The 21366-nt window shown below is 28.5% G+C and overlaps 1 protein-coding gene across 13 annotated transcripts in view; it reads left to right on the top strand.

Annotated features, from left to right (window-relative positions):
• LOC107451978 (uncharacterized) overlaps positions 1 to 21366 on the top strand; it is an 85272-nt gene that overhangs the window by 47980 nt on the left and 15926 nt on the right. For 7 of the 13 annotated variants that reach the window (XR_015433123.1, XR_015433124.1, XM_087161333.1 and 4 more), the window contains 8 exons: positions 444 to 585; positions 1372 to 1418; positions 2440 to 2656; positions 3734 to 3783; positions 5270 to 5486; positions 13803 to 13831; positions 17444 to 17639; positions 19977 to 20011. Coding sequence is in view for 10 of the 13 variants with exons in the window: in XM_087161333.1 (XP_087017459.1) it covers positions 444 to 585; positions 1372 to 1418; positions 2440 to 2656; positions 3734 to 3783; positions 5270 to 5486; positions 13803 to 13831; positions 17444 to 17639; positions 19977 to 20011 (933 nt within the window). In the remaining 3 variants the exon portion in view is untranslated. The remainder of the gene's footprint in view (positions 1 to 443; positions 586 to 1371; positions 1419 to 2439; positions 2657 to 3733; positions 3784 to 5269; positions 5487 to 13802; positions 13832 to 17443; positions 17640 to 19976; positions 20012 to 21366) is intronic. The other 6 variants (XR_015433125.1, XM_087161325.1, XM_087161329.1 and 3 more) reach the window with 3 other exon arrangements.

Here is a 21366-nt window from a genome sequence, read left to right as displayed (position 1 = left end):
ATCTGCTTTTACAAATTTATGAACATAATACTATAACTTTACAAATTATGACTGATGATATAAATCCTATTCTAACTATAATTTTAGGATTTCCATGAAACTACTTTAAAATGCAACGACTGCAAAAAATATATTCCAATAGGAGCAATGGGTTCTCATTTGACTCTCTGTAAATCAAAAAAATGTCCTTATTGTGATAAAATCTTGAAGAGCAATCTACTGACTCATTTAACTAAGTGTAATGATTATAAAAAAACTACAGCAAAAGTCGTTTAATAATCAAAGTAAGTTTTTTTTTAAATAAATGACTCGTGGCTCAATTATATGACTCATTAATCTAGAGAAAATTAAAATAAAAGTGAATGAATAATCAAATTTTTATTGTACAGTCTTTAAAATGTGTTTTTATTTTTCATTACAAAGTACCATTCTAATTCAAATAGGAATCTGCCAAAGAAGAATGTGGAATTTGTTCTTTGATAGTACCCAAAGATAATCTTTCTGAGCACTTTAGTAAATGTGTTGTGGAAAATTCTAATAATCCTTATTCAGAATGTGGAATGTCTACACCTCTGCCCATAGCAAGTATGATTATTTAAAAGTACAATGATTTGACATTGCCTATGCAAAAATATTTAGTTTCAAATAAAAAATTCCTATGCTTAGTGAGCTAGAAATTTTAGAAATTGATTATATGGGAGACATTGAGTTGGATTTATTTTTTTCTAATTTTCGATTCATTATATTCATTCAGCTTTTGAAAATAAATTTCCTGTTAAAGATATTCATTCTTGTAATAAATAAGTTAAAATATATAAATAAGTTATAGATATTCATCTTATAAATTAACCTTTTTATTTTTATAGCTTAGCTTTATTTATGAAGTAAAAATAAAAATAATTGGTAAATAATTTTAAGTATGGGTGAATAATGTTTTCTGCTGCCAACAATGCTGCCTATTTACACCTTATTTACCTTTTCATTTGCTGAATTCTCTGAACTTAAATAATATAAACTCAAGTCATGAAAACACTATAAAAACTTGATTTACTTTTGAAATAAAAATAATTAAGAATACAAATATTAGGTTAAGCATTAACAGTTTCTCATTGGCAAAAGCTAATAAAGAATAACACAATTATTTTCTGTGAAAGTTTTTGGAGACAAAAGCTACACTTCATGTAAATGGTCGGTCTTTACAACTATTGTTAATTTTTTCTTGCAAATAACTATACTAGAAATTGAAACATATTATTTTATATAATTTTGAGTCTAGCCCATATTAAAATAATTATATTAATTGAGTAACGAAAATTGAAGTTTTTAAATTGTGTCATTAAATACTTTTTCATAATTGTATCATAATTTTAGGTTGTGCAGATAGTTCTAAAATTAAAATGCATACTGATGGTGCAAAAGTAAGTATTTCTTACAATGATATTGTTATTTGTATTTTACATTTTGTTCTGAGCAAACTTTCAATGATAGAGCATTATACCATTCAAGAGCATTATACCATTTTAAAATTTAAAAAAAAAATTGCAAAGAAAATCTTGTCATTATTTAATTGATAGATTGCATAATTACTTGAGCTTTCTCATTTTATCTTTATTGCCTGAGCTTTTATGCTTTATATTTATGCAAGGGAATAAAAAAGTTTAACATTCGATCGTTAATTTAAAAATTATTAACTGTTAAACTTGTTGTAAAAATACCAAGTGTGGACCTTTACAATATGTTGAAATGCAATAAAGGTTACATTTAATGTGCTTTTGTTTGAATTTGTTTGAAAACTATAAAGTTTTAAGTGTTTTTTTTTTCACAGTTTTTTTTCTATTTATTCATTGTTGTAGGATAATCTATTCATCTTTATGAAAATCTTTATTTTACAATCTCTAGCTTTGATTTATGTCAAAAGTATATATATAAGAAAGGAGATTAGATGTTATAAACTACAAAACTTAATATTTGTATTAAAATTTTTAAAAATATAAACTTATTTAAGATATAAAATTCATTGCCAATTTTTAATCCTTAAAATGATATTCATATCCTCAACAAGTATACTTTATGTAATACATATTTTTAATTTTTATTACCTCTAAAGTTAGATTGTAAAAAAAAAATGCTAAGCACTCAGTCTGAAAGTATGTACTAACTTTTATTCCTTCATATTATTTGTTTATTAAAGTAAAAGTTTTAAAAAAATTTCATTAGTTTGCATATAGTTTTTGAAGCGTTTCTCTTCCCCATTTGTAGACATACTACTAAATAAGATTGGAAAATAAATTTATTCAAAAAATTATCATCAAATTTTAAGAATTTCCCTGAATGTATCCAATCCTTGGCATGTGGACGTGCAACTATATAATTCAACTTTGGTTACTTTTATTTTAACTTATAAATTAGACATGTTATTAATACACATTTTACTTTCAGACAAATTTATATCCTTCAACAGAAGATCTTTTGCTGTGCCCATACTGTTCCATGAATTTTTTCCCAAAGCGTATTGACAATCACAAGAAATACTGCAAATCGGCATTAGTAGAATGTCCTATTTGCCAATACATTTATCACATTGATGAAAAAGAGGAGCATGGAAAGACTTGTGATGCATTAGGTACTGTGCTACTTCCAGAGAGTGACTTAAAATGTACTACTTTCATTTGTTGTTCTGCTTTCACTTTTTTCATGGTGTGTAGATTAAGTCATGCTTTTATTATTTTTCCATTTATTTTTATGATTTCTATATGATTTTGCATAATGAAGAATAAAAAACAAAAGTGATCTTTCTTTTTTTTTTTTTTTTCATTCTAAGTGTTTGAACAGTTAGTTGTATATCCTTTCTTATTTTACTTTTTCTTATCTTTTTTTTTTCTGTTAATTATTTGTTTTTAATAGATTCTTTTTTTTTGATAGTTATTGTAGTTATAGTTATTCACAAGTTAATCCTTATGTACATTTGAAAAATGTTTAATCCAAAAAATTAGGAACTTATTTTTAAATTTATTTCTCTTTAAAAATGGCTGTAGGTTGTGCAATAAAAATTCCGTCATGCTGTAATCTGTACACTTATTCAAAGATTTGTCTTAAAAGTGTTGTTTCATGTTTTTACTGATATTTTCTCTTGATTTATGGAAATTAAATTCTTACTTGAATAGAAAGTTAGTGAAAGTTTCATTTGTTCTTAAATATATTAACTTTTATATTAAACGTATAAAGGCTTGTTTAAGTTCATTATAATGAGACACAGCTGCCAACTACTGCGCTTTTTGAACAATATTTATGGATGGGCAAACAATTGAAAACTGAATTTTTTGTGTAATTTTGCCAACATTTAAAAGTTTTAACACAAGAGAGCTGGAACAAAGTAGTGTTTCATATGAACTTTTGGATTATTTTCATGTAGTGGAGTGGAAAATAACTTTAAATCAAATTTACAAAACAAAGAATCAATAATCAAAACAAACTTACAAACCACTAGAAAATTTTTTCCCAAAATGAGTAAGAAGTTTGCAGCCCTGTAATCAGAATTTTTAGAAGCCATCATTTCACATTGACAACAGCATTAGTTAAATTTTTATTTTTTCCTTATTTTCTTAATGACTGTCCACCAAACTGAATTGTTGAAATTTAAATTCACATTTGAATAGATAACAAATTTACTGCATGAAATGATATTACTTTTTTTGTAGTACTGTTGAGTATAGCAATTTATTTCTTTATTTAGTGGAATTGCAGAATAAGTTTGGAACTTTACATTCAGATGAAAATATGAGAGTGAGTATTGCTATCAGTTTTATTATCTTTCACTTTTTAAAATAAAGTTGTGTTTTTTTTTTTTTTTTCTTGAGAAAAATTAGTTTTACAAAACTTTATTTCATTACGTCTCATAGAAAACAAGTCTTACGAGATCAGAATCTTAAAAAAAATTTACTCAGCATTCTGGTAGTTTCAAAATGTGAATAAGTTTCATAATTATCATTTCAATCTTTAGATGAATCTATATATCTTAACTGAAATTGCTTGGTCAATAAGCGCCAACTGTGGCTTGTTAAATGTATTTTTGTAACAATTTATTGCGTATTGTATATTTCTGAATATTAGCTGCAAAGTTATATAAAATTGAAAGAAATGTAAAGTGAAGCAATCTGCTTATAATCAGATGATAACTACTAACCACTTACTTCAAAAAATTCCAGGAGGACAACACCAACAGGATTGCTCCTCCTTTTCTCAGACACCAGCGATAATCAGTAAATATCGCATAACATACATACAAAACATAAAAATACTTCAAAATAATAGTTGAAAAGGGAATGTCTAAATGTAACATTTGAAAGAGAAAAATATGAAAAGGACAAATTGAAAGGAATACTATTATTTTTGAGTATTCTAACTTACCTATCTTTAGGTGAATGCAAATATATTAACAAAAGGAAAAGAACACACAAAAATCCAATGAATTCTATATCGGAATCAGATTCTTCCTAAAGTTTGGTAAGTTCCTGTTCAGTCACATGAAGATCTGGATTTAATACATTGTCCAAACTTCTGATGTCTTCATATTCACTTGTGTCTTCATACACTAATTGAACTTTATATTAATACTGATGTAAAAATTTATTTTAACCTCTGTTCAACTAACCTCTACCGTTACTACACTAGACCTGAGCTTTTATTTTTAAGCATAGCATATCTTATTTTGTCACGTCGGCTTATATATAAGTTTTGAATTGTGAGTGAATTTCCAGATATAAAGCGCATTCTTTGACTTGTACATCGGTGGGGTTAGCAGTGATATGCTTATTTTTGTTGACAAAACTCTTTACAAAAATGAATAAAATATTTTAAAAACTTTTATTTTAAATATTTAGTTTTTTTCCATTTAAATTTCAGAAAAAGCCCACTTTTTTATTTTTATAATAAGGATTGGTCTCTTCATTGATGCAACAATTTATAAAGATTTCTACAGTGTCATTTAATTTTAAGAAAACACAATAAAACTTAAAAATTGATTTAAAAAATGTTAAGAGCTTTTTTTGATATTTATGTAGAATAATTTTTGTTGATAAATTGTTTTTAAATGTTATGAAAATACATAACTTTCCTTAGGAAGTTTTTTTCCTAATTGTTTAGTTAGTTATTATAATCTCTCTTAAGCAATTTGATTTTCTTGTTTGTAATTGACAGTTGTGTTTGTTTTTTATAGAAAAAAATGGTGTGATTTTCAAACGGTTATACTTCCTTTATTTCTCTATTTTAGGAAAAGGAAGCATTATATGAACAATGTCCTTTTTGTGAGAGTAAAATTCATCAACATTCTTATTCTAAACATTTACTAACTTGTTCTCTGTCTATGAAACAATGTCATCTTTGTAAGCAAGAATTCCCTAAAGAAAGTGAAAGAGATCATTTTACTGTGTGTCCAAAATTATTCAAGATAAGTTCAAAATCTGGTCAAGATGAGTTTTTTTATGGAGGTATAATATTTTAATTTTTAGTAAAAGTTTTCTTATGTTTCTGATGTATATGTTTCAAGCTAATTGGAAGATCTGGCTCTTTGCAAACTGCCGACGTCACTTTACAGCAGGGGTCGCCAAACTTTTTTGATCGTCGACCCCTACATAATTTTTCGAAATCTCCATCGACCTCCATAAAAGTAATTTTCTGCTAATTAAAACTCTAGTAGATACTGTGTTTGTACATTTATTTTATGATTTTGAACATTTATTAAAGTAATAGTACATTGTGTAACAATAGTTTTATGAAAAATATATTAACATTGAAATTCAAATACCTTATTATTAAATAATAAGTAATTATGCATAAGTAGATATACTAAGTAAAGAAACTGAAGATTTACTGCTTCTTGATCAATGAGAAGGGTGTGCCTGGTGCTTTTTTGCAAGGTTCGCTATATTGGGTTCAAAATTGGTCAATTTTGTAATCTTCGTAAAAAATACAAAGTGTTCTATAGTTTTGTCGCGGACAGTACTAATCCATATTATTAATGCTTACCTTCTTTTTTGTGCATTGATAATTAAAATTGATATCTAAACTAAACGAATGGTTTTATCGAAACAATAACTAATTATCCAAAACTATAAAAGTTTTAGTAATGACACTGCAAATATTGAACACAGTTTGCAAAGATAGCTGAAACTGCGTATGATATTTGCATTTGTAACGTCAATGCTCGTCACACGTGACATTTGGACAAGTGCACATATGCATATGACTTATAAACTGCGCTGAGTTCGTGCCACTGCGCGGTGGTACGTAAATACTTGTTTCACCTCTGTAAATATACTTTTATTAATACATGTTTTATAAAGAAGCTGATATTGAGTCACTTATAAAAAAAATTCTCAAATTTTGCATACTTAATTAGGTATGTGTGATTTGCGTATTGAGAACTGTTGTTCCCACAATCGACCCTTCCGATTCGGATCGACCCCCATTCGCCCCCCTGTCTTAGATCGACCCCCGCTTTTGTTAAATAGACCCCTGGGGGTCTATATAGACCACTTTGGCGACCTCTGCTTTACAGTGTGCTTGCAAAGTTCCTACAATATGTGACAAAGAAATGTTTCTGAAGAGCTGAATTTTCTAATTGGCAGCAGCACAGAAATCTAATGTGATCTCTCTTAGAAAGTCTAATGTGGTTGAAAAACACATTGAATTGTATACCAGTGTGGGCTTTTTGTAACTCAAACTAGCATATTTCAAAAAATTGGAAACAAATCGAACTACCTTTGAAATGAAGATTCTCATAACAGCCAGTTGTGGAAGTAATGGTAGTTAGGCTCTATTATTGCTTGATCAAGAACATAATTACGGTCATTTGGTCAACATTTGACACTAAACACTCTTACTATACAGCAAAGCCGATATCTATCTATTTGAAGCTCGATATGTTTATAGCCACAACTAGCGATCAAACTCCAGTCTTTCATAAAAGTTGTTATCTCTAAGCCATCACCATGCTCAAATTATTATTAATACTCCAAGAATTGCCTATTTAAATATTTATTTTTGATGAATTCAAAATCATACTATGAGAAATTGTGAATATTTACTTAACTTCCATGAAATTTAAGGGTATTTCCTTTTTGTGGAATAAAAAAATGAGATATGTGAAAAAAGTTTCTTTCTTGTCAGAATCAACAGAAATAAGATGTTTTTCTCTATTTATTTCAATAACGTCTTGATGAATAATATGGGCATTTACAATCAAGGTCATCAGTAATATGTAGAATACTTTTTCCACAACTTTTTCGATTTGCAATCCACCTCGTTGCAGGTTTCTGTTGTTGTTGCTTATCCCCTTGGTCTAGAGCCCTAGACCAAGTCCAGGAGATCATGTTGCATCAGCAAGTCATAAACAGTCTCTCCATCACTCATCAGTTGCCTCACAGAGGCACCAGTGCCATCCAAAACATGAGATGGAGAAGTGATAGCCGAGCAATGACAATAGGCTTATGTCTTTTCTTTTACTCTGAAGATCAAACACTTAATATGGCCAGTCCTAAGTCTTGACAAAGCTGTTTGAGCAAATCTAGGGCAAGTGCACTGCAGGAATAATCCGGGGCATTTGGCGGCATACCAATCATATCTGGTGGGTGCTGCCACGCTGAATTTACCCTAGCTAACTTCAGGGAGTGCACCTCAGACACTGGTAGTTTAGAGGAAGGGGGAATAGCAAGTTCACTCCCTTCCTTGGCAAGCCGATTAGCAATCTCATTCCCATAAATACCCACATGGGAGGGGATCCACTGCAAGTGCACCGAGCCAATCTGAGACAAAGTAGTCAATTTGATAACGATTTCCTGTCCCAAAATTTTCAAGATACTTGGCCAGTTCTTCAAATATTGAATTGAACTCTTGCTATCCGTTAATATCCATATGTCAGGTATGCCAGAGTCCATGGCTAGTCTCAAGGCCTTATTTATGGCAATTAACTCTGATCGAAAGACCGAGGCATGGTCCTGGTTTCTAAGTCGGCGGTTGAGCTCTCCTTCGCCTGTCCTCATAAAAACACCTCTGCCCGTTCTACCGGAATCAGGCTTGCTTTCGTCCATATAGACGACCAAGGCTCCGGGAGAGATATTATTGATTTCCTCGAAAGCCAGCTGACATAGCAACTCCGGATGTTCATTTTGCTAGGTAAAATCGATATTTAAGTCATCTTTAAAAACTACATTACTAAGAGAAGTATTAGGTGTCAATAGATTAAAAAAAGAGGGCATGGCTCGACATCAATGTCAGTCAGGCCCTGTCTCTCCATCAAACTAAGAGGGCTGTCCCTTTTCAGCCTCTGATTCTTTGTCCAGTTTGATAAAAATAATGCCGCTCTATTGTGGGAGCCATAGCTCTTAAGCTTAGCGATGTACTTTGTGATGTTAGTCTCTCTTCTTAGGCACAAGGGTTGCAGATTAGCCTCATATCGAACAATATTATTGGGGCAACAGTTCCTGAGGCCAGTGATAATTCTGACCGCACTTAATTGTATTCTGTCAAATTTTTCTAGATTGGTAGGTGCAGCAACCTGATAAATTTGGTAGCCATTCTCAAGTATTGGACGAATGAGAGCAGTGTACGTGCACCTGAGAGTTGCAGCATCAACGCCCCAATCTTTACCAGAAATATATTTTAGAAGCTGGAGCCTTTTTCTGCCTCTTTCAGCAAGCCTGTTAATATGTTTACCACAATTGACCTCTGTATCTAATGTAAATCCCAAATAAGTAGGTGTCTTAGTAGATTGAAGCAATTGTCCTTTTAGAAAAATAGAAGCAGGTTTCTTGTCAGTTAGAGAGATCAACCCTCCCACCCATGAACTTCTCATAAAACATTACCATTGACGGACAGGAGAATTCCTTATGAGATCCATCTTTTAGAGTTCTAATCACAGTAGTTAATTCATTGGTATGACTATTTCACATAACGAAAACCTCCTAAGTATTCATCTATTGGATAGCTATTATTCCCTCGCTTGTAGCTTAGAAAATCAAATCTCCTCTCTGAATCTCTCCTCTTTTCGCAGTCGGACCCCCTGGTGTATTTTTTTTCATCCTTTTATGTAAGTGCTGACACATCCATGAGTCAAAATGGACATCAGATTCACAGAAATGAGGAATCGATTGAAACAGGTATGATTTTGGGAGTCTCACCCTTCATCATAGAAACAGGCTTTTTTACGAAGCATTTTCTTTCAGTTCCTTTGCTCACAGAAATTCTTAGTGTAAATATTGCAATTTTATGCATGTCCTGTTTTGGAATCACAGCGTTCTCACACTTTTATACCTCTCTTTGCTGATTCCAGGGGTGATTGTGCTCCGGAAAAAGTCCGGATTTCCGGAATTTTCACTAACTGTGATCTGGAAGTTTCCGGAAATCGAAGGTCCAGTTGATTTAACAAATCATTGATCACAAAAGTTTCCGGAAATCAATGATACAGGGTTGCCTCCGGCGACTAAAAAGCTACTATTTTCGGCCTTAGCTGCTTTTGCTTTGCTGCTTTTGCTATGGTGCTTTTTTTTTTGCCTGAAAAGGCTAAAAAAGCAACTATTTTCAGGAATAGGCGACTATTGGGAGACTTTTTTACTTTTGGCGAAGTTTTTTCGCAAAAATGAACGTTACTTTTCAGTCCCCTCGCTAATACGTGCGTAGTGCTGCCTACCACGTGCATGTGCTCAGTGACGTCATCACGCTAATCACTCCCTTGTTATTTAACCCCACGGAAGAAAAAAAAATCTGCTTTCCTTCATTATTCTCTCGTTCAAGTGGAGCGTATTTTAATTTTAATTGTATATCTATGTGATGGATTTTCTACCATACCAGTGTCCTTCCTCTTTATAATTAATATTAATTTTTTATCAGTAAATAGTTAGATTGTAATCAATAGATAATAAACTAAATAGTTATCAGTAAATAGTAATCTAAGAAATATTGAGAAAAAGGAAAAAAAACCTTCTTTAATTTTTTTTCAATTGAAACTGTTTTTTTTTTTTTTTTTTTTTTTTTTTACTTCAACAATCTATTATATATAATTCTCTTACGTGGCTCCCAAATTTTGGCTGTATTTCTTTTTCGCCGGTGGCAACGTTTGCTTTGTTTTGAAAACACCAAGGCATTCTTCCTTTTAATGATGTGTTTCTGATCTAATATATATAATTCTCTTACGTGGCTCCCAAATTTTGGCTGAAGTGCTTTGTACAACTAAATAAAATTCTTTTCACAACAGTTAAATATTTACTTTATTTTCTTCATTCATAGAGAAAACAGTCGGCAAAGAATTCTGTTAGGTTAAAAAACATTTCGCTAAAAAAATAACGAATTCTAAAAGAAATAAAAATAAACAATTTAAAAAATAAAAATGCTGTTGCCAGCCATAGAATTTTTTGAAAGTTAACTTAGCAACATAAATCAAAATGACATAGAAGCGCAACTAGATCAAAATTATGATACCTGAGCGCTTGACGTAACAAATCCTTCAATTCTAAAAGTGTTGTATCGCCAAATGCCCAAATAAACAATTGTGTTCTTAAAGAAATTCTGTAAAAATTTTAAATAAACAACCTACTTCTACAACTGCTTCTTGAAGAACTTGGCTCATTGATTAAAAATATTGTTTTAATTTTACAGTACTACCTTAACTTCTACTTTCATTATTGCTATGACCCTCTTTCATTACATTTTACAACTTCATGCTAAATTTGAGGACTTTAAGTTGTTTTGTGGTTGAATACTGACATTTAGGAATGTGTACATAAAAAAATAATATTTAGAGGTTAAGAGTTGCTTCAGAAAAATTTGAATTGTTGACATTGAACTTAACAATGGAAACAATCGTTTTTATGAAAAATTGAATTGTATTGTTGACATCAAAACTAAAAATATTGTGTTTCAACTTAACAATACTACCTTAATTTATACTTTAGAATTGCCTCGGAGAAATTTGAATTTTTAGCAATGACTTAAACAGGAAGTTTTATTTTAACAGACAAATACTATATTATAATTTTAACTTTTTCTATGACTTTACTCATTTTCTTACTCTTTTCTCTGTTTTTTATACATTTTATTTTTTTGTGATAAAATAAAAAACTTATAGTTGTTCTGCTTCTGAACACTGATGAAAGCACAAAATGATGGGCTTCATCAACAATCAAAAATATATACATTTATTTTACAAATTCTATATTATTATGGTGGCGTCCTTCAGAGAATTAAAAATACAAAATTATCTTCATCGAAGCAGATGCTTTACATCCGGCGTTCAGTGGCAGACTACTATTTCATATTGTTTTACGGCACATGGCTTTAGCCCTCTGGAGGGAAAGACTTTAAAACAAAGCTTACAGCAGTTACTTTTCTCAACAACTAAAATTTAGAATAGTGTGATTAAGAAAGATATGTGAACTGTTTGCAATTTCAAATCAATATTGAAATGTACAGGTTTAGAATTTTCTACAGTGAAAAGTTTTCGGAACTTCAGTATTCAAAAAAGTATACAAAAACTAGACGTTAAGAACGTATCCAATGAGCGAGCAAAGCGAGCATTAAATTGCGAAGCAATCCGAAATGAACTGTGAAAGCAGTTCCGGGAGTTGGTGAGCGCCAGCGAGCAGGGGGCGAAGCCTCCTAGTATATATATTTTTTTTTTACCTCAAAATTTTTTTTTTCCGGATTTTTCCGGAATTTTGACTTGGGCTCACAATCACCCCTGTGATTCCAAAGGTTGGTACTGCTTCAGATTGCTCATTACCTTGAATTTTATCATTGACTCATCTACTCAACTACATCGACTGCCTTGTACTGTCAGTGAAACTCTTCAGAAAAGTACTTCAAACAGGAAAATTACTTCCTCAATATTATATAAATTAGAAGCATCCAGAAACTTTTCTGAGAATTGAGGTATAATTTTGAAGTAAAAAAGAGGATGAAATCCATACTTATCACTTATTGAATGGCTTCGCTTCCCTGCAAACTACTGACTTACCAATGAGCTCATGCTCAACATTTCTCCAACAACTTTCATGATTTCGAATGGGTTAGTCTTTTTATGTATTTCGGCCTTTGTCTACCTAATGATAAACTTGCTTCCTTGATTTCTTCATTTATCATTTTTATCCTTCCATTTGAACAATAGGCTATATAAAAGAATAAGCTTTTGGGAAACATCTTAAAGAAAAATCTAATTCTGTCACTTCATCATCAATAGAGAAATTTGTTTCTTCCTTGATGTAGTTAACTAGTGGCATTCATGGTGTTAAGTTACTTATGGCACTATAAAAATGATAATGGCGAATTCTGAAGCTCATTATCTTCAAACAAATCCTTGTGATACGGTGGGACAACTTCATCATTGCTCTTCTCTTTGCTGCTTTCCCCTGATTTAAGCTCAGCATATTCAGATTAAGAAGTGTCACAAAAAGAAGCAAGTTTTCTCAGTTTGTCATCAGAGTAAATTCTTACTTTACTCCATATTGAGAACAGGGAAGGAAAAAAACGAAAAAATTATGTTTAAAAAAATTTAAAGGGGTGCATGTTGGAAGAGAATAATGAATAAATTGATGTATGGAGTCAATTGCTGAACATAATTGCCCATTGTCACTTGTTTGATCACCAGGGAACAATTGATATAAGAAATTCATGCACTCATTATGTATTTTGCGGCGCAACTTAAGGTTTTCTGTGCCTAAATATTTTTTAGTTACTGGGACATGTCCGAGCTGTAATTTCGAAATCTTTCAAGACTAGGACATGATGTACCCTGTGCAGTGTAAGAAAATTAAAAAATAATTTTAAAAAATTTAAAATTTAAAATAGAAATATTTTTATTGGGTCCAGTTTGAAGAAATTGAAATAACATTCTGGGGTACAAATAACTGTCCAGTTAGAGGAGTGTCCGCCATACAGTGAATGTATATAATGGTTTATTCGTATAATATTCATGGGAAATTTTAAAAAAAAATCTGTAATGAGAGGATTATTTTGTAGAAGCTTCCGCAATGAGTGATTTCTCTGTACAATTTTTTGAAAATAAGACCCTTTTAATTGTAAATTTTGAATGGACTAATACTTATCAGCTTATTATACCTATTACTTTATTCTTCTGAAGTTGTAGGTATTTTCTTAATTGTAATTCTATTATATATTTATATAGCAAAAATACTATAGATAAATTTCTCTAATAGTCTAGTTAAGCAATTTCTATAATGATTTAGAGTTTTTCTATCGAGAGCTCAGAGGAAGAGCCATAAAATGGGGCAGAAGTCTTGACTTATTAATTAATATAAGCCTTTTTTATGTAATTTAATTTTGTGCTTTTACTGTTATTTTTCTTAGTTATTTCCCCACAACCATTCTTATTGTTTCTTTCATTTATTATAATTACTTAATATTTATTTTTTGTTTCTTAATTTTTTTTTATTCATTTATTAAAGATACATCTTTTGAGATAATAAAATTATAATATTTGGCATAAAATTATATTATCTAAGCACACAAAACTGATTTTTTCTGTAAAATGAGAATAAATATATGTTAATATAAACTCTAAACTGCACCAAAACAGTAACAATTGTTGTTCTGATATAAGTAAAAATGATTCTATGTAATAAATTTTCGAAAAAAAAAAAAAGCTTTTCATATTTCTAGTATTATATTGAATTTGTTATAAATATTTCCAGCAATTTGTTAAAATTTGCTGATTGTTTACTAGTTTAGCATTTAAAAATTGCTTTTCTCGAAAATGATGGACTTAATTTATATGGTGTTTTATGTTGTTGCAGGTTTCTCTCCAAGCGATTCTGAAACAAAGGTATGTTATCTAATTTATCTACCTTAATTTTACTAATATAATTGCTATGTTGTTCTGTTTTGCATTAATGTATTTTAATTTTCATTGTAATTGTGTTGTATTTTCGTAATAAACAGCATGTTTTTCATGCTTAAAATATGCCGGATATCCACACACCTGGAAAGTCATTGAAAATCGTGGAAATTCAATGATTTCAACCTTGATTGAAAATTGTGAAAAATCATGTGTTTCAGTAATTTATGCTAAAAATCATGGAAATTTCCAGTTCGTCATAGGTTCGGAGTATTGGAGCCCTTAATCCTTTTAAAAGGGTTTGAAAATTCCACATTGCGATTTGTATTGATATGATTTAAAAATAGCATATCATGATCTGCATTCGCGTGATTTAAAAGTCCCTCATTATAATCTGAATTTGTGTAATTTTAAAAATTACACATCCTGATCCATATTTGAGCAAATTTAAATTCACACATCAGAATTTGTAATCGCATGATTTAAAAAAATACATAGTGCTATCCATATTTCTGTGATTTTAAAATCACACATAGTGATTCTCATTTGTGCAATTGAAAAATCCTTCATCACGATCTGCATTTGTTTGATTTTAAAAAAAGCACACATCGTGATCTGTATTTGTGCTAATTCAAATTCTCAAATCGCAAATTGTATTCACTTGATTTTAAAAATACTCAGCGCCTTTACTATTCATGTGATTTAAAAATTATTTGTTATAAATCCATATCCATTACATTTAAAAATTCACACATCGTGATCCGTATTTGCGTGATTTTAGAATCAAACATCGTGATCTGTATTTGTGCGAATTTGTAATCACACATCTAGATTTGTTTTCACATGATTTAAAAAATACACCGTGTGATCTATATTCTTAGATTTAAAATCCCTTATCACAATCTGCATTTGTGTGATTTTTAAAAATCATACCATGATTCGTATTTGTGTAATTTAAAAATTGCACATCACAATTTGTATTAATGTGATCTAAAGCGCGATCCTTATTTGTGCGATTTAAAAACCACACATCTGGATCCGCATTTGTGATTAATGTTAGTCCGATTTAAAAATAATCATGCATTGAAATCGGCATTCATGCAGTTTGAAAAATCATACATTGTAACCTATATTCGTGCGATTCAAAAATTACACATCACTGTTTGAATTTGCATGAATTTAAAAGTACATGGTGTGATCCGTATTCCTACAATTTAAAAATTCCTTCACCGAGATCCATTTGTGCAATTTAAAAATTACTAATAACAAACTGCATTTTTAAGATTTTTTTTTAAAAAAATTACACGTTGTAATCCATATTAGTGTTATTTAAAAATCGCATAGTGCGATCCATGTTTAGGTGATTTAACTCACACATCATGATTCCTATTCACGTAATTCAAATATCACATGCAGCAATCCGCATTCATGCAATTCAAAGAATAACGTAATATGATCTCAGATTTCATATGATATGAAAGTCACACTTCGATATATTTAATCACAATATTATATTATATTGCATGATTTAAATATCAAACGTAGCGATTCGTGTTTCCGCGAATTAAAAAATCGCAATGTAATTTAAAAATCATTGTAATTCATATTCACTGGATTTAAGCAGTTTTCATCATGGACTATATTATATTAATGATTTATTATCCTGTGTCAACGTGAAGTATTTAAAACTGTAAAATTTTGGGTAAGACCTAATTTTTGACAATGCTGGTTTTGGTTTAAAAATTTTTCAAGTTAATGATTTTTATTGTTTAAGATTTGAAATTTATTTTAAAATTTAATTTGTAATTTATTTTGTTTTCATTTGACATAAGCATCTCTTTTTTCACCATAAATACAAAAAAACACAAATAAAATTAAGAAAAACAATAAGTTTCATTTATTGCGCATAAGCTGCAAATAAATGGAACTCATTAGATAAGTTCAAAATGAAGATAAAACAAAGTAAAATTACAGACATATGGAAGAAAAAAAAGGGGGGGGAGAAAAATAATAGTAAAAATAATAACAAACAACTGGAAAGAAAGAAAAAAAGGATAAAAATTTTTTTTAAAAATTCGGAAAATAAAAGTTATAATATTTTCATCAGCCCACGCGATTATATCCGCAAAAAAAGTGCTTTTTGATATTGTATCAATGTAGCCAAAGCAAAATATATTAATACAATAGTGTGAGGAGCACTCAAAAATTTTTTTCACAAAAATTACAACAAATGAAATAGAACACAATAAGTAAAAATATATCACTTAAAAACAGAAAATAAAATAAGATAAAAAGAAAGAACAGAATAAAACATAACCCATAAAGCGAGTAGCGAATTCAACTGTACTTACTTGAACGGGAAATTTTACAAGAATGATTTAAAAAAGATTTTCGTAACAAGATTGCCAGATTGCAAAATATGAAAACAAAAGCGCAAATTGAGTGTAACTAGAGGAGTTTTGTTTTAAAGTGCTACTGGTTTGTCCAACATATTTCATGTTACAGGAACCGCAGGTTAACATATAAAAAACATTTTTATATTTTACAAAAAGATTTAGAGCTAACGTTATAAAGAAATGTATGTTTTTTGTCAGTACTAGGGCAAGTTTTGCATTCGGGACCATCCTTGGTAACTAACAAATCAAACGCACTTCAGCAAAGCAGTACGAATGGCACTTTAAAACAAAACTCTAGTTACGCTCAATTTGCGCTTTGTTTTCATATTTTGCAATCTGGCAATCTTGTTATAAAAATCTTTTTTAAATCATTCTTGAAAAATTTCCTGTGCATTTGAATTTGCTACTCGCTTTATAGGTTATGTTTTATTCTGTTTTTTCTTTTTATCTTATTTTATTTTCTGTTTTTACGTGTTACATTTTTACTTTTTGTGTTCTATTTTATTTGTTGTAATTTTAGTAAAAAAAAATTTTTAGTGCTCCTCACACTATTGTATTAATATATTTTGCTTTGGCTATATTGAGACAATATCAGAAAGCACTCTTTTTTGCGGATATAATCGTGTGGGCTGATTATATCTTTTATTTTCTGGATTTTTTAAAAAAAATTTATCCTTTTTTCTTTTGTTCAAGTTGTTTCTTATTTTTATTATTATTATTTTTCTTTCCCCCCCCCCCTTTTTTTTCAAATATCTGTAATTTTCCTTTGTTTTATCTTCATTTTGAACTTTTATATATATATATATATATATATATATATATATATATATATATATATATATATATATATATATATATATATTTAGAATTTTATATTTATGTCAAATATATAGCAGTTTCTTATAATATAAATATAATCTTTATAAAGAAAGCACAAAAAAGAAGGTAGTTTGAAGTTTTTGTGTTTAATTATAAGAATGTTCTATCTAGTACCATTAAATTTAATAAACATGTAATTGATATATTTTTATTTTATATATGTAGTTATATTAAAATGATATATTTCATATTAAAACAAAAATTTTATTATACAAAAATGGTTTAAGCCTAATGAATATTGAAAATTTTAATAAAACCTAATTTTACAAATGATTTCAGTTTCACAAATTATGAGTAATGATATAAACTCTATCTATAATTTTAGGATTTCCATGAAGTTGCTTTAAAATGCAATGTGTGCCAAAAATATATTCCAATAAGAGGAATGGGTTCTCATTTGACTGTCTGTAAATCAAAAAAATGTCGTTATTGTAATAAAATCTTGAAAGGAAATCTACAGACTCATTTAACCAAATGTAATGATTATAAAAAAATACAACGAAAGTCACTTCTTAATCGAAGTAAGTTTTTTTAAAAATATAAATGACTAAGTTAACTATTGAAATACATATCAAGTGATTGCAAAGATTCATTCCCAATTTGAAATCAAATAAAATACAATGTATGTTTTTAAAAAAAGTATTTTCCATTATTTACTATAGACTTTTTTTCAACATTTTATAAATTTTTTCTTTGCATAATGAATTAGATGCTTGTTTTATTCCATTTAATTATTATTTCTAATTAATTATTATTACCCCAATTTTTATTTCTTCTGCAGAATGTATTAATTGGAGCCAGGTTCTGTTGAGCAATATGTAAAAAATGGGACTTTTTGAATTGACCAAATGTGGAAATATTGCTCGATTTTTAATTTAAAATAAAGGAGTTCCTTGCCTTTTTTGCCCTGCTCTATTTGTCTCTATCTTATAAACTCATTCTATATTACATTTTTCTTTAAAGTAATTCAAATTAAACACGGACTTTTGCAATCACCTAGATATTTTTTAAATTTATTTGCTCAGATAATCAAGAGTATATTTGGTTACAAAAACATTAAATAAAAATTTATCATGTATTTTACAGGAACTTGCCATCCTTTTTAAAACTTATTTAATTTTTTATTGAATGTTATGTGGTTTCAGAAAATTGAAAGATAGTGAATGTTTTTGTAAACTAAATTTTATAAATACATGTATTTAACTGCATTATTATTAAAAGCTTGCTAACTATCAATTTTTGGTGTGTCGTATGGTTGTTTTGAAGTGGTTCCAAAAATGTCTGAAAAAGGTGACAGTAGATTAACTACTTTGATCAGACTTTTATTATGTTACTGTCTTGAATGCCATTTAAAGTCTAGTCTACCTATAAAAACTGTGTTGATTTTAAGATCCCACTTTTATTGCTAACTCAAATAGGTACTACAAATAATGTTCAAATAAAAAAATTTATTTAAATATTGTATTTTTAAATTACATTGTTATTACTGCATATCTTATCAATTTTTAAAAATGACAGTTAAGTTATGATTTTATTTAATTCTCATTTTACAATAACAAAAACATTTAAAATCAAAAATTTTTTAATTACTTTTTTGCTAGTTTAACCTATATTTTTGAAGAAACTATTTAAAAACTAATTATTCATTTTGAAAAATTTTCCCAGAAATACAGCAAAATTTTTAATAGGACTACATATTTTATGACTCAACTTTTCAAATTGACCATATTTTCTAGATTTAGTTATCTTTTATGACTTTAAGGTCAAAAATGTGAATCCTATCCAATAAAAACATGCAAAAAAATTGCCTATTTGTGTTGAATTTTGTAACTTATTTATTTTTTGCACTAATTTATTTGCATATTTAAGATCTTAAAATCAACCCTTTGACATTAAATCATATTATCTATAAATTCAACTGTAAAAACAAAATTTATTCATAGGCGTTTATCTTTTTTTTTTCATAACAAAGTGAATGTGTAATTTATGACACAAACTGGAATAAGGACTATTAATCGCTCTCTTTTTTTTTTTTTATAAAAATTCATTTCACCATCAACACCCTTCCTTTTTTTTTTCAATTGTCATAAATTTGTTTACAGTGCAAGATCAGATCAACAGGCTAAATACCAAAAGTTTTAATTCTATTAAGTATGTTGTTATTTTTAAAATTTTTGTTGCATTTAACTGCATTATTATTAAAAGCTTGCTAACTATCAATTTTTGGTGTGTCGTATGGTTGTTTTGAAGTGGTTCCAAAAATGTCTGAAAAAGGTGACAGTAGATTAACTACTTTGATCAGACTTTTATTATGTTACTGTCTTGAATGCCATTTAAAGTCTAGTCTATCTATAAAAACTGTGTTGATTTTAAGATCCCACTTTTATTGCTAACTCAAATAGGTACTACAAATAATGTTCAAATAAAAAAATTTATTTAAATATTGTATTTTTAAATTACATTGTTATTACTGCATATCTTATCAATTTTTAAAAATGACAGTTAAGTTATGATTTTATTTAATTCTCATTTTACAATAACAAAAACATTTAAAATCAAAAAATTTTTAATTACTTTTTTGCTAGTTTAACCTATATTTTTGAAGAAACTATTTAAAAACTAATTATTTTCGAATTTCAAAATTATGCAATATTCAGTCGCTTTGTACTCACTAAACACCATTATTTCAACAGGAAAGCTACTTTGTTTTTAAAAATAATTCTGTAATTGTGGGATTCGTTTAAAAAGTTTGATATGAAGAAATCTTATTTTCTCTTGCATATATGCTATTTTCAATGGTTATTTTGATTTTAAAAAAAAATTTCTGAATAACTTATTATTTCCATAATTTATTTAAGATTCTGGAGCAAGGCCAAAGAATAAAAATTCAGAAGTAAGAAGCTTTTATTTTCTTTAAACAAGAAAATCATAGGCATTTGAATACATATATAGTGTATATAGCATTTGAGTATTAATAAAGTAGGGTTTCAAATGCCTAACTCAACAAATATATGCTATGATGTTAGGAAGAATTAAAACAAACCGTTATTTCATGCATCTATATTCTAAATTTCACACACTTATTTTTTATATTTCATGAGACAATGTATCATTTTGAAATTGAGAAACATGGAGGAAGTTCACATGGAGTAAAATATGTTTAAAAGTGTGCAGTTTCAATTAAAGTTCAACATAATGAACTAAGCTATAAAATAAAACGCAGTGATATTTTTTCATCCTAATTAAAATAATTTTTGGATCGTCTTAAAAAATCAATACAGTTATTTTTTTAAATGTTTCAGATTTATAAAGATTTTGAAAACGCTTTAAAAGAGCGTCTCAACCCAGTGCAGTCTGACCACCCATAATATTATTTTAAAGTGCATTGAATAAATATATGATTAATAGGTTTAAAGATAGTAACTGACAACATCTTTATTTGGTAGGAATTATTTTTTAAACCAATATTTTAATGTTTTTGATTATTACCTAGAAGTTCCCAGAAAAAAATTTCTTGTATTCATATAAAAGCTTAATAAGTAAATTATTAAAAGTAAGATTTTTTTCAAAATCAGGAAGTAAATATAAGTATCGTAATTTCGCAGAGATACACTGCCCTGGGATATGCACCACACCTGCAAAATCTAACTAAAAAATAAAAGTTTTCCTTCAGAAGGGCCATACTATTGGATATACTCACAAAATTTTACTGAGTAATCATTCACGGAGTTACACCGCATATCTTACAAATAATAAGCTGTATATAAAATAAATGATTAAACATTTAAAATAATTATTAAATATACAATAAGTTAATATACAATCTTACTTAAAATCAGAAATTATGCATTTAGACAGTTTTATCATAACTTTCCAACTGTACACAAAATTATACAGTGTACAATAGTATGCAATTTAAATACAACAGAATCCCAAACACATGTTAAATACTTTAAATACTAATTTAAAATACTCAAATTTTATGCAAACTGATTAAGAACCTAAATATAATTAAACTAAGTTATCAAAATACAATAAATTGATAAAAAGAATCTTACTTCGCACAAAGTTCACCATATAGGGCAATCGCATCATGTCGCTTTGCTGTAATTTGATTTGAAATAATTAACTTAAATATTAATAAATCTAATAATTAAACTGCTGAACTTACAATAATTGAAAAAAATATTAATAATGATTAAATTAAATAAGTCTTATTTTTATTAAAATTGTATTACACAAATGCAT

The sequence above is a fragment of the Parasteatoda tepidariorum genome, chromosome 4, assembly GCF_982258835.1.
Source record: "Parasteatoda tepidariorum strain Cologne lab strain chromosome 4, Ptep-v5.0, whole genome shotgun sequence".
In the NCBI taxonomy this organism is placed as follows: Eukaryota; Metazoa; Arthropoda; class Arachnida; order Araneae; family Theridiidae; genus Parasteatoda; species Parasteatoda tepidariorum.
The sequence above is the reverse complement of the archived record's forward strand: the minus strand, read 5'-3'. Positions and strand labels throughout refer to the sequence as shown.